This window comes from Phoca vitulina, unplaced genomic scaffold, assembly GCF_004348235.1.
Source record: "Phoca vitulina isolate PV1807 unplaced genomic scaffold, GSC_HSeal_1.0 scaffold41, whole genome shotgun sequence".
NCBI lineage: Eukaryota > Metazoa > Chordata > Mammalia > Carnivora > Phocidae > Phoca > Phoca vitulina.
Window position 1 is genome coordinate 11,878,548 of NW_022589744.1, and position 13,236 is coordinate 11,891,783.

Genomic DNA, 13,236 nt, shown 5'->3' on the forward strand with positions numbered 1-13,236 from the left:
AAATGAATAAAATCTTTAAAAAAAAAAAAAAAGGAAATTGGGGGCACCTGGCTGGCTCAGTCTGTGGAGCACATGACTCTTGATCTCGGGGTCATGAGTGTGAGCCCCACATTAGGCATAGAGCTTACTTTAAAAAAAAAAAGGAAATTGATTTAAATATAATCTATGGCATCTAAAAATTTCAGATTTAGAAAGTGCCTCTAATACTCCCTTAACTGGCCTCAGACACACCCGAGCTGCCAGAAGTCAGGGGACACCCGACAGGACAAGATCGAGCGACAAGGTCCCTAGGAGGGCGCTGGGACCAGACGTGAGTGAGAGCATGTAAAAAAATGGGCACAGTCTCCAGCATCTTTGCCTTTTTAATATAAGATTTGTTTTCATCATTTCTGAGTGTAACACATTTCTTCTAAAAATAGAGCTCTTTGCTTGTTCTGAAACTTCACTCCCACTTGGAGGTGACAGGGCGTAAGGCTGACCGTAGCTGTGGGGCGGCGCTGCCAGCGGTCCCTGGCCACAGACTCTTCACGGGACTCTGGGTGCTCACGGCGAGGAGGAGTCCACTGCAAATCCGCGGTACTGAAGAAACACGACAGAAAGTTCCGAGCTCCCATCCATGCCTGGCGTGGACCCACCCGAGCACGGCTCCCACAGGCCACGGGGCCAGATGGCAGCGGCCCTTCCCCCAGGAGGTGCGGACAGAGGGATCCCGCACACATCCACCAGAAGACGGCAGGGTCCCCCTTCTAGCACACCGGTTAAGAACGGCAAGTGCACAAACACACAAGACATAGGGACGCAGGGCTGAGGATGTTACACTCCTGCCCGGGGCCAATGCAGACCTGCATTTAATATCATGGAACTTGCTGGGGTTTTCTCACAACACAGATGAAGAGTGAGAATCTCCCCTTGCCCCCAAGAAGAGCCTGGTTAGCTCCTGAATCCAAAGATGCCCTTGATGTATCCAGTGAGGCCACTCTTGGTCTTCTGCTCCAACTTGTCCTCAAGAGGTGGGAAAGCCACATGGTTGAGGGCCAGGTCAAAGAACAAAGGCTTGCAAGGGATGGGCTGGAATCCCGGCGGGAAGTGCACGAGGTTGGCTTGCTTGGTGACGAGGGAGGGGTCCAGGCAGAATGTCTCAAACCGTTCGACCAGAGGCTGGGAGTCAAACCAAAGGGAGGAACCCAGGAGTTAATCACTGACCACCAGTGGAACACGCACTACGTGCTGAGCACCCAGTTCAGAGCCTACATGGGCTTCCTCGCTTGATCCCCACCAATCTCCTACGAGGGTGTCATCACGTCCCCACCTCATAGCTGAGAGTCACCAAAACCTAGAGAGGTGGAGAGCGGCGTGGGCCAGGCCAGGGGCACAGGCGTACTGGGCGTCCCGGGCCGAGCTCCTAGCCAGCCGCGCCGCACAGCCCAAGTTCCTAAGCTCCTTATCTGGGGCCAGCTAGCTGACACGAGCAAACCTTATACAAGCAGCTGTGATGTCTCTGAGCAGAAGGGAGGCAAGTAGGGGGTTTGCTTAGAGATGAAGCGTTGTCTGTTCTACAACTGAGCACACATTTCTAGTGAGTTATGAATTCTACTCTTTATTCCTCAAAAGCTGCATCCCAGACATACCTTGTTGTCCTTGACTTGGGAGGAAGTCTCCGTTTGGTGGGAGTCACTTGCATCTGAAAGTTGCATAGGGATTCAGTAAGAACAGGGACTTAACACGATATAGTCACAAATGACACCTGTCACATGTATGGGTTCTAAATCCCAAGAGCAAAGGCAGCAACACGTGGGGAGGTTATAGCCCTTTCCTTCCTGGGCCGAGGTCTAAGCAGCGCCGACAAAGAGACGATAAACCCCAGAAGCAACATTGTCAGGCCAGTGGAGCCCCGACGGTTGTACGAAAAATACTATTAAGGAGGAGGAACCTCGGAACTGGTTCTCTAAATTCTTCCACACAGGGGCACCCAGGGGGCTCACTGGGTCAAGCCTCTGCCTTCTGCTCAGGTCATGATCCTGGAGTCCCAGGATCGAGCCCCACATGGGGCTCCCTGCTCAGCGGGGAGCCTGCTTCTCCCTCTACCACTCTCCCTGCTTGTGCTCACTCTCTTGCTCTCCCTCAAATAAATAAATAAAATCTTAAAAAATAAATAAGTAGGGGCGCCTGGGTGGCTCAGTCATTAAGCGTCTGCCTTCGGCTCGGGTCATGGTCCCAGGGTCCTGGGATCGGGCCCCGCATCGGGCTCCCTGCTCTGCGGGGAGCCTGCTTCTCCCTCTTCTACTCCCCCTGCTTGTTCCCTCTCTCGCTGTGTCTCTGTCAAATAAATAAATAAAATCTTAAAAAAAAAAAAAGTAAATAAATAAATTCTTCCACACAGTTTGATGCCTTCATGTGGCAGAAATAATGGCAGAAAAAAATAAAAATCTTACAGATTAACTAGAACAGGAGTGTAGGGGGCGGGAGAGGGGAGGGATACCAGCGAAGGAAATTTGGGAACATGTCACAAGAAGAGGCAAGTGGCTCACCAAGGATGGCTGCTGCCTGCAGAGAACACTTTTCTGACCTCACTTGCGTGATGAGCTCTTGCACGTCGGGCAGGTCCTGTAATGATTCAGAAAAACATGTACTCATGAACCAGAGCCGGGCCAGACAAGTGCGCCAAACTAAGCTGAGCTAAGTGATCCCACCACTATTTTCACAGGATTTTAGACTTTATAAACAGTTTACCCTATTTAAAAAACAAAACAAAACAAAAAACGCTAGCCTGCTAGCTCCGACGATAGAGCATGTGACTCTTAACCTCAGGGTCGTGAGGTCAAGCCCCACAGTGGGCGTGGAGCCTACTTAAAAAAACAAAATGGGCACCTGGGTGGCTCAGTTAGGCGTCTGCCTTCAGTTCAGATCAGGCTCCCTGCTCAGCGGGGACCCGCTTCTCCCTCTGCCCCTCCTCCTGCTCCTCTCTCTCTCACTCGCTCTATCAAATAAATAAAATCTTAAAAAAAAAAAAAAAAAAAAAAGGCACTAACTTGTTCCAGACAGGAAAAGTGATGCCTTAGCTTAAGTAATAATGCCCGGAGACCGTAGCGAGGATAATATTATGAATAAGCATATCACACGCTACATGCATGATGGGCCAGGTGCCTTCTGAGCAGTTCACACAATTGCTAATTCCATTTTCGTAATAATCCTGAATTAATCTGTACTCCACTTTACAGAGGAGGAGACTGAAGCACAAAGGGGCCCCGTGGCAGGCTGCAGTCTCCCACTTGGCAAAATCCGGAAAGATCTGAACCCCTCCCGCTTCTATTCTCAGACTTAGGTCAGACAGGGATTTGTAAACGCCTCTTCCTGCCTCCTGGGATAATCGTCCACACAGTCCGCCCTCACATCCCGGGGCCAAGGACACCCCATCATTACGCTGCCACCATGCTGGTCACATACCCCCTCACCGACTCCTTCCCATCCCCAACCTTCACTGGAGGACCTCCTCCTTCTCGCACGCAAGTCTGTGTGGCTCTGAAGGCAGAAGCCTGGTGTGTATGTTATCCCGGAACCCAGTGCTGTTCTGAGGGAACAGGTGAACGCCCACAGAGCAGCGGCTCCCGCGCCAGCCTGCCCAGGGCAACCCCGGCTGGCCTTTCCGAACGGTCTCCACTAGTAAATAAACGTGCCTGGGTTCCCTGGACCAGTTGGTGCTTCGATCCCTACATCATTACAGCAGTCCACAGCTTAAAAAGCCAGCTGTCATTCAACAAGCAGCAAAACGAACCAAACCACCAAGTACTTTCCATCAGCAGGTAAGCTTTGAGGTATACCCAGATTGCCTGGGGGGGTTGCTAAAAGGCAGATTTTGACTCAGTAGGCCTGGAGTAGGGCCTGGGAGTCTGCGTTTCTAACAAGTTCCCAAATGCTGCTGCTGGTACAGGCACACTTTGTGGGGAAAGGCTTCATCACTGGCTCTCAACTCGGCTGCATATCACAATCAGTGAGGGGCTTTACAAAATCCCAATGCGCACCCCAGACCCTACAGGGATCAGAATCTGGGGGGATGGGACTCAGACAGCCATCTTTTAAAAATCTTTTCAGGTGACTATAACATGTAGCCAAATCTGAGAACAGTACTTGAAGTTTATTTTAACCAGAGGAATGGCTTTCCTTCTTAGTGCCCGAGTCCATCTCAGGCCTGGAGCGCTCAGGGCCGCACCACACCCGCAGCTGGCCAGGGAGGATGGGCCTGAGGTCGTCTCACTGCATAGCTTCCCTGGGCGTGGGGCAAGGAGCAGTGCCACACCTTTAAGCTGTTCCTGAAGGCCCTGGCGTCAGAATTTACTTCGTTTGCGTACTTCAGGACTCGGTCATACAGGACAAGGGCTTCGCTCCACTTCTTCACCAACACATAGGACTGAGCAATGAAAAAACACCTGGCGGGGAAGGGAAAGAACCAGAATATTCTAGAAGATCAAGGCTTTCCTTGAAGTTTAGGCTCAATTTTAGATTTGGAAACAGGCTTCTTAACCTCAGGATCAGTGCAGGGAAGACCCCGACATTCTCCATGCCCCGGCTTGCCAGGCTACCCTCCACTCTTCCCTGTGCTGTGCACGTCCCACACTGTAACAGACCCACTGTATTCTACTTACTGTCTGACTCTGCGGCTCCAAAGGCACATGGTGGAAGCTGGGACAGGCCCGGAGGAGGAATGCTGCCCAAATATGAGTCCCACCCACCGCCCACACGTCCAGCCAGCTCGCTCATCCTTGCTCACCTCTTTTTCAAAAACCAAACCCAAGAATCCTCTTGCTAATGCAAACTATTCCACTGGGGTCAACAGAGCCTGAGGGCTGCTGGTCCCTGACAGAACACGGGCCAGGAAGAGGGCTAACAAGAGCGAAGATGTGGCATGCCAGAGAGTAAGAGAGTGCTGGGGTGTGACGGCCGGGGGGATGGAGGGTGGGGTGGGCAATTACACACCCGGCTCTATTTTGCCATTCTGTCCACACCCTTCTCCTGCTCCACACAGCCCACCTTCAAGTTACAAATAACACGATTCATTTAAAAACAAAAACAAAAAACGGAGCCTTAGCTTTCTCCTAATTCAGTTCAGATTCCACTCTGGTTCTGTTAACTAACACCTTTTCCTACACTTGTTCCTTTTCCACCAGGAGGAAGGAGGGAAGAGGAGGGAGAAGACCTTAACGTGTACCCCCCCACCTCCTCCGCCCTATCCAAAGAGCAAATGAGGTACACTGGAAACTCCCAGCCAGTACCTTTAGCAAAGGCTTCCCTTGAACATGCTGGGCTGACTGTTCTGACCATCGGAAAGGTAACCATACAGCCAACGACCCAATCTTCTGAGTCTGGTCCATGCTCCCAAAGCTCACAGAGCCAGCGGGCAGCATAGGAGAACTCCATCCGCCCCATGGGACCTTACCTATAAGCCTTAAACACCAGCGTCTTGAGGCCTATCTCTTTCTGGAAGGCTCGGTCCTCCTCTAACCCAGGAAGCTGGAGCAATTCCACCAGATTCTGCACGAGAGATACAACAAGAGAACTCATGAAGAGCAGGCCTCAGACTGGGTTTTTGACAGGAGACCTTGTAAAAACACACACAGGCAAAAAGAGAGCCCAGGCCAGCAATAACGGGAAGGTCTGTGAGGAGTGGCCTGGCAGCAGCCCCGCCTAGTGTCACCACCACCCCCTCTCTGCTACCGAAAGCCTGGTTGTCCTTTATGACTCCATTCACACCTCACCTCCTTCCGAGACTTCTCAGACCAAGTCAACTAGAGGGGATCTCTTGGTCTGATCTTTCATTTCAGAGTGGCCCTCCGTCTGGCAGCTCCCATAGATGCCTGGATGGTGTGCATGTGTCTCTCATTCTTACTGATCAACCCCCAGTGCGCCAAGACAGTGTGGCCTCAGGTCTCAGGAGTCCCACAGCACGTGGGAGAGGATCTTGCACAGGCGAGGCGCTCAGGGAACACCCAAGGGCTTGCTGGCCTCTCCGCACCCACACGTTGAGCGTCACGGCTCACGGCTGAGAACAAGGCCTCTCTTCCTGAGCCACTAACAGCTGCTGCTGGTCCCAGCCCCTTCGCTACGCAAAGCTAAGTCATTCTGTGTCTGCGAAGGACAGGCCCTGCTTCCCCAGTCCTCGAGGGTCACCTGCAGAATGATGTCATAGAGCCGGATGAGGTCCTGCGGCCGCGGGGAGCGCTTGCTGTCATCTTCCGGCTGCTGCTGTAGTGCCTTCTGCAGCCCCTTGGCCATGTTCTCGTTCCGCCTGACAGCCGTCGACAACTTGATATAAGTCAGGTAGCTGGAATGTACCACACGTCAGCTCAGGTTATGCTCAGGGAAGCTGGCGTTCTGAGAAGAGCACTGGACCACAAGTTGGGACTGACCTAGGGGAAGGGCGTGGGGGCGAGGGCGTCACACAGCAGGGCCATTTGACCTGGGCCTCAACTCTGGCTGCTATTGGGTGGTAGATCTGCAGGGGGCTGGTATGAGACCTTATGACAAATCTGATTTTAGTTTGAATTATATCCTCTGTTTCTGTCTTAAAGAGCCCCAAAGCTACTGACTTCAGAGGTCGCTGTTAGTCCTTGAGATGATCCATGGATGGCAAACCCGTTCCTGGAACAAGGATCAGTTAACTGCCTGGCCCACATGACAAGGATACTGAGCTCCTACTCATCTGATGACCTTCTCTTCTCAGAAGATACTAAGGGACGCTCTCTTTGGATGGTTATGCGGATGGATCCGGGGGCACCGGGGCATCACAGTTTGAAGGTTTTCTGAGCCCTGTTAAAGCTCTCAGAGTCTTTTCAAGGTTAGGAAGTTGGATCAACTCCTGATTCTGACTCTCTGTGGCTGTTAACTACAAACATGTGCCTTAACCTCCTGGGCCTCGGCTTTCTCACAGGACTGCTGAATACAAGACATTAAATGGTCATTCTTGCTCGACATTCACATAATATCTAATTCCCTCATGTAGATTAAGGTACAGGGAGGTGTTTTTACAAAAAGGGAGGGGTTAGGGGAATGGCTGAAAATGGCCAGGTTCATGAAAAAAGTTACAAGCAGTAACTAAGCAATGAAGATTTCAAGGTCACATGGGGTAGAGAATCTAATGAGAAGTGCACTTTTTCCCAAGTCATTTTACTTCTCCCCACAAAGTTCCAAAACTGTCACTCTTCCTTCCACCCCTCTTTAGGGTGAACAGAATGATCCACACCTTTAAAACAAAATTAAACTTAACAAGGTGATTTAAAAATGTATATGAAAGAGCAAAGGGACAGAAAGCGTCCAGCTGTGTCTGAGGAAAAACCTGCTGGGGGGCTTGCTCCACCAGACACCAAGACTCAAGTCATAGGCATTCACTGTACTGGTGCAAGTACAGAAAATAAATCAGCAGAGCAGAAGAGCATCCAGAAAAGAGCATGAGAGGAGAAAACGGGCTGCATGCCGGACGGAGCTGGCACCGCAGGTGAGTGGGGAAAGGACGGTGCAGTCCATAAACCGCACCCTAACAATCCATCATCCTCACGCAAAAAGGTGAAGGAGATCCTTACACCACACTCAAAAATAAACTCCAGAGAGAATCAAACTGGAGTTGAAACTGAACTTAAATGTAAAAGGGATGACAGAAAACATTCGGAACACAGAGGAGAGTAATTTTCGGAGCCTGGCAAAAGGAAAGCAGTTACCTCTGGAAGAGAAAGAGGAATAACCAGCGTGGGGCCAAAGGGAGCTTCAAAGTTACTAGTTGTTTTTCTTTTTCTTAATGTATAAAATTTAAAATTGTATGTATAATAGGATAACATACAAATGCCATATATACACTCCTATGTGATAAAACATGCATATGTACGTTAGTATTATCCGCTAAATAATAAATCAGAAATTAAAATGCACGTAAACATTATATATACTCTTTCATTTCAAGGATATATTTTACTACAGTGCTAAACAGTAAAAAAATTATAGCCCTTACCTGTGCAGGTATTGAAGATTAGATACCTTCCCCGACTCCCCTTCAAGGGTATAATCTCTCTGTTTCTGTGGAAAGCAATAAAGGTAAAGATAAAACAGCTGATCCCGCCCTTGGCTCTGACCACCTCATTCCATGGTGTGGTCTCCAAAGTGCCTGAGAACACAGGCACAGGCTCTAGTAAATTAGGGGTCCTGAAATATCAAAGATCTCCTGGGCATATTCTAGAACAAGGCCACACAGTTGTCACCAGCATCTAAAAACTGGACTTAAGTAGGAGAGTTCAGAGAATGGCCAGTCAGGCTTCCTGTCCACTGCTCCCGTGTCCAGACCCAAAGCATGAACAGCAGACAGTCCACAGCCCATGGCACCATTTCCGGGTTTGTGCCTTAGACCCACATTCTGAGATCTAACCCCTTAGGCTGTCAGCTCAGCCTTTTGTGGTTGGTTGAACAATGGCTCCTCAAGATACATACATCCCAATTCCAGGACTTGTGAAGGTGTTACCTCACAGGGTTCAAGATGGGATGAAGTTAAGGATCTCTTAATTAGCTTGGATTATCCAGGTGGGACCAGTATAATCATAGGTTCCTTCTAAGAGGGAGGCAGGAGGGCCGGTGACAGACAGAAGTTATTGGGACTGAAGTAGAAGTCAGAAAGGAGTGAAGATGCTAAGCTGCTGGCTCTGAACATGGAGGAAGGGGCCACAAGACAAGAAGTGTAGGTGGCCTCTAGAAGTTGGAAAATGCATTCTCTGGAATGCTAGAAATGGATTCCTCCCTTAGAACTTCCAAAGGAGGGGTGCCTTGGTGGTTCAGTCGGTTAAGTGTCCAACTCTTGGCTTTGGCTCAGGTCGTGATCTTAGGGTCGTGGGATCGAGCCCTGCGTCAGGCTCCACGCTTAGTGCGGAGTCTGCTTGAGATTCTTTCCCTCTCCCTCAGCCCCTCCCCCTGCTCACGTTCTCTCTCTCCCCCTCTAAAATAAAATAAAAAAAAAAAATAACAAAAAAAAACCCTTGCAAAGGAATGCAGTCCTATGAACTTTTTTTTTTTTAAGATTTTATTTATTTATCTGACAGAGGGAGACACAGCGAGAGGGAACACAAGCAGGGGGAGAGGGAGAAGCAGGCTTCCCGCTGAGCAGGGAGCCGGAAGTGGGACGACCTGAGCCAAAGGCAGACACCTAATGGCTAAGCCACCCAGGGGCCCCGCTATGAACCTTTTTTAGATTAACAACCACCCAGGGGCGCCTGGGTGGCTCAGTCGTTAAGCGTCTGCCTTCGGCTCAGGTCATGATCCCCGGGTCCTGGGATCGAGCCCCACGTCGGGCTCCCTGCTCTGTGGGAAGCCTGCTTCTTCCTCTCCCACTCCCCCTGCTTGTGTTCCCTCTCTCGCTGTCTCTCTCTGGCAAATAAATAAATAAAATCTTAAAAAAAAAAACAAAAACCACCACCCAAAGCTGTGAGAGAATAAATGTGTGTTGTTTTAAGCCACTAAGTCTGTGGTAATGTTACAGCAGCCATAGAAGAAACTAAGACACTGTGGTATCACCATCTTCATTACCCTCTGTGAGGTGTCCCTGCAACTGCTGTTGAGTTCAAGGTGAATGATGGAGGGCAGGGCTCTGTATGTAGCGACTAAGTGGATGAAGGTAAGTATAATATACAAAGGCAGCTTAATGGGAAAAGGAAATGGGACTACAGCTTAACAAATATTCATTGAACATTTTATACTCAAGGCACCATGGGCAGATGGTAAACTATATAGCTGTTTTTAATATGCTTATAATCTTGGAAAAAATAGGACAGAAAAATATAAAACAATATACGAAATGTTAAAAAGCAATTCTTGATTAACTACCAAACAAAAATTACAGCCACAAGTACCAGATATTTAGAACACGGGGAGATGCTGGGCTAGGATGGTGCCGGCAGGCTTCTCAAGAGATGATGAACTATGAGCTGGACACTGAACACCAGACGGGGGCTGGACAGGCGAAGAGGGAGAGGACGACAAGCCAGGTGTGAGGAGGGAAAGGAGAACAGTGTGGTTAGTGCACGGGGGTGGGAGAGGCAGAGTAACAAGACAGTGAGTACAGCAGCGTGACGCAGAGGACCCAGGGGGGAGCAGCAGAGTGTGATCTGGAAACAGACACCGGCTCATGGAGTTGGAACTGCACTTGTTAAACCAATGGGCTCTCAAGCAGGGTGCACACGACCCGACTTCTTATACTGGGGTATAAGAAGAAAATCAGAACTTCTATTTTTCTCATTTCTACTGAATAAAGTATATAATTTATAAATAAATGTATCAGAGGTACATGCTGAATTCTACTTACGGGTTGCATTATCATGAAAGTTTGCAGCCCACTGCTCTAGACCTGGGAGATGGGATCTAGAAAGATCCCATGTTTGCTGCTGGCAGGAAAGACCTGGAGAACTGAACCCAGACCAAGATGGGAAAAGCCATCAGACTTCCATAGCAGTCCAGGCATAGGACAAAATCAGAAACAGGGCAGGGGCGAGGGATGGAAAAGTGGAGAGAGAAGTCAAAGGGAGAGCTAGTAGGATTTCTGGTGATAGGGAAGAAAGAGACAAAGACAGTCCCAAGGTTTTCAGCCTAGATGCCCGAATGAAATCATAGTGACATTAGAAAAAGGGAGCACTGGAAAAGTCCACCTGGAGCCATGAATTTGCAACCAAAGGCTTCACAGGTAATAAATGAATCCATTAGGAAGAACAGGATGGAGAGAAAATTTCTCAACCTGATGGGGAGTTCAGAGGCTTCTGTCGTTTGTCAGCCCATCACTAGATCTAAAAATACCTTGGCTAAGAGTCTGTGCACTCAGACCACTGGGCCCCCCCCCCCCCCCACCCCCGCCCCGAGAACAAGACACACAGACTGAGAAGGAGCTCAGCCAGGAGCAAGAGCCGGTGGCCCAGCTGACAGTCCTACCTGATCGGGCTTGAGCTCTTCCCGCACGGCCTGGATGGCGTCCCGACACTCACTGAGCATGGATTCAAACAGACGCTCCTTGGTTTCTTCACTTTCAGCCTGAACAAGGGCAGAATGCAGTAAAAAAATTTTCCTCTGAGTAAGCTACAGTATTCTAATGGGAGGAGGGAACAACTGTGCCTTGATTCCCCCCCATCATACACAAACACACACATCCAGCCAGAAACACCCCAAATGAGAGATCGTTTCAATTGTCACTAGTCTCTACCAGGTAAGATTTTTCTTATAGGCTTATTCATTATTCATACGGAAACGGAATGATATATATATAGATAGATAGATATACACATGTATGTATAAATATGAAGTGAGCACACTGAAAAAGGATCTGCATAACTGATCTGAAATGATCTGTCAAACAACAGATGCTTTAAATTTTTTCCTATCATAGAACTTTCTACTACTTTCCTCCACCATTTCCGCCTCTGCTCAGGACCTGCCCCCGACATCCCTGAAACACGGCACACGAGAACAAACGGTCTCAGGCCTACTGTGTGCCTGCAGAGTTACCCTTACAAACGTACCCCGAAGACTTGCCTATCCTAGACTTCTTTTAGGTCCAAGTGAGTAACGTTACTAACCAATACCAAGTCAAAAATATATTTCTCCTAAGGATCACACGAAGCTCCTTTCACCACAGAAATTGTGCCCTTAGATATTCCCTGTGGGTACGCTGAGGTTGACAAGCACTCCATGACAGTCTGCACAAGGTTCAAGGGCGTCACCCCTCTATTAGCCAGCTGGGAAAAGGGAAAAGTGATTCATTAACGGAGTACCTGCCAAACCACATTACCATTCTAAAGAATCTGACTGAGCTGGTAGGAGTGGATGAGAGGCAGAAAGGAGATGAACTTGTGTTGCCGGCAGACCCACTGTGACATTAAAACATCAACACTCCATTATTATATTTGACTTTCCACAGAAACATCCAGTCGGATCTCTTGACATTCAACTGACCTCTAAGATAGCCCAAAAGAAAACCCATTACTGCCCACTCCTTTAAGAAGTTGGTAGGGGCTTAAAGAAAAACCTTTCCTTCCCTTAAGAACTCTTATGTTTTTCCTAGTTTCCAGTGTGTGTGGGGGGGAAAAACTTCCTTGTAAATTACCCAATATAAATCAAACATACTTTTCTACTTATATTGACTTTTCTGTTGCTCACTAACTTAGGAAAAAATCAGGGGCACACTCATTCTATAAATCTCTAAAGGCAAACATAGCCACTATTAATGTACTGAAACCTAAACAGCATTGTCCAACAGAACTTTCTGTGATGGGGCACCGGGATGGCTCAATCCGGGGAAACATGAGACTCTCCATCTCCAGGATGTGAGTTCGAGCCCCACACTGGGTGTACACATTACTTAAAAATAAAATCTTTGGGGCACCTGGGTGGCTCAGTTGGTTAAGCGACTGCCTCCAGCTCAGGTCATGATCCTGGAGTCCCGGGATCGAGTCCCACATCGGGCTCCCTGCTCAGCAGGGGGTCTACTTCTCCCTCTGATCCTCTTCCCTCTCGTGCTCTTGGTCTCTCATTCTCTCTCAAAATAAATAAAATCTTTAAAAAAATAAAATAAAATAAAATAAAATAAAATAAAATCTTTGGGATGCCTGGGTGGCTCAGTGAGTTAAGCATCTGCCTTCGGCTCAGGTCACGATCTCCGGGTCCTGGGATCGAGCCCCGCACTGGGCTCCCTGCTCAGCAGGGAGTCTGCTTCTCTTTCTCCCTCTGCCTTTGCCCCTCCCCACCACTCATTGTCTCTCTCAAATAAGTAAGTAAAATCTTTAAAAAAAAAAATAACATAAAATCTTTATTAAAAAAAAAAAAAAAAGAACTTTGTGATGATGGAAACCCTCTCAGCCACCCTGTCCAGTCCAGCAGTCATCAGCCACATGTGCCTACTGAGCACCTGAAATCCTCATTAATTTAAGTGTAAACAGCCACAGGTGTTCAAGTGTCTAGTGTACGCAACGGCGCAGAGAAGCACTTCACATAAAACGCCGTTAAGCAGCAACTCAAGTTAGCAAGACTCTTCGTAGTAACAGTCTTGCTTGCTGGCCAAATGTTCTGAAGCACAAATCCTGTGGACGGGGGCAGCCGTGTAACAGTTAACGACCTGACTCGGGTGTGTGAAGAGACTCGGCAGCAGGTGCCGTGTGTGCGCGTGTGTGTACGATACACGTACGTACACACACACACACACACCCCGGAGCCACACTGTGCGCACACACA

The 13,236-nt window shown here is 48.8% G+C and overlaps 1 protein-coding gene across 1 annotated transcript in view; it reads right to left on the reverse strand.

The window, feature by feature from the left end:
* Positions 1 to 343: 343 nt before the first annotated feature.
* SRP68 (signal recognition particle 68) overlaps positions 344 to 13,236 on the reverse strand; it is a 31,368-nt gene continuing 18,475 nt past the window's right edge. Inside the window, exons 9-16 of the mRNA XM_032429656.1 lie at positions 10,945 to 11,043; positions 7,994 to 8,058; positions 6,163 to 6,316; positions 5,432 to 5,526; positions 4,295 to 4,424; positions 2,529 to 2,604; positions 1,629 to 1,681; positions 344 to 1,158 (exon numbers count right to left, since the gene is read on the reverse strand). Of these exons, the coding sequence (XP_032285547.1) occupies positions 931 to 1,158; positions 1,629 to 1,681; positions 2,529 to 2,604; positions 4,295 to 4,424; positions 5,432 to 5,526; positions 6,163 to 6,316; positions 7,994 to 8,058; positions 10,945 to 11,043 (900 nt within the window). The 3' untranslated portion in view covers positions 344 to 930. The remainder of the gene's footprint in view (positions 1,159 to 1,628; positions 1,682 to 2,528; positions 2,605 to 4,294; positions 4,425 to 5,431; positions 5,527 to 6,162; positions 6,317 to 7,993; positions 8,059 to 10,944; positions 11,044 to 13,236) is intronic.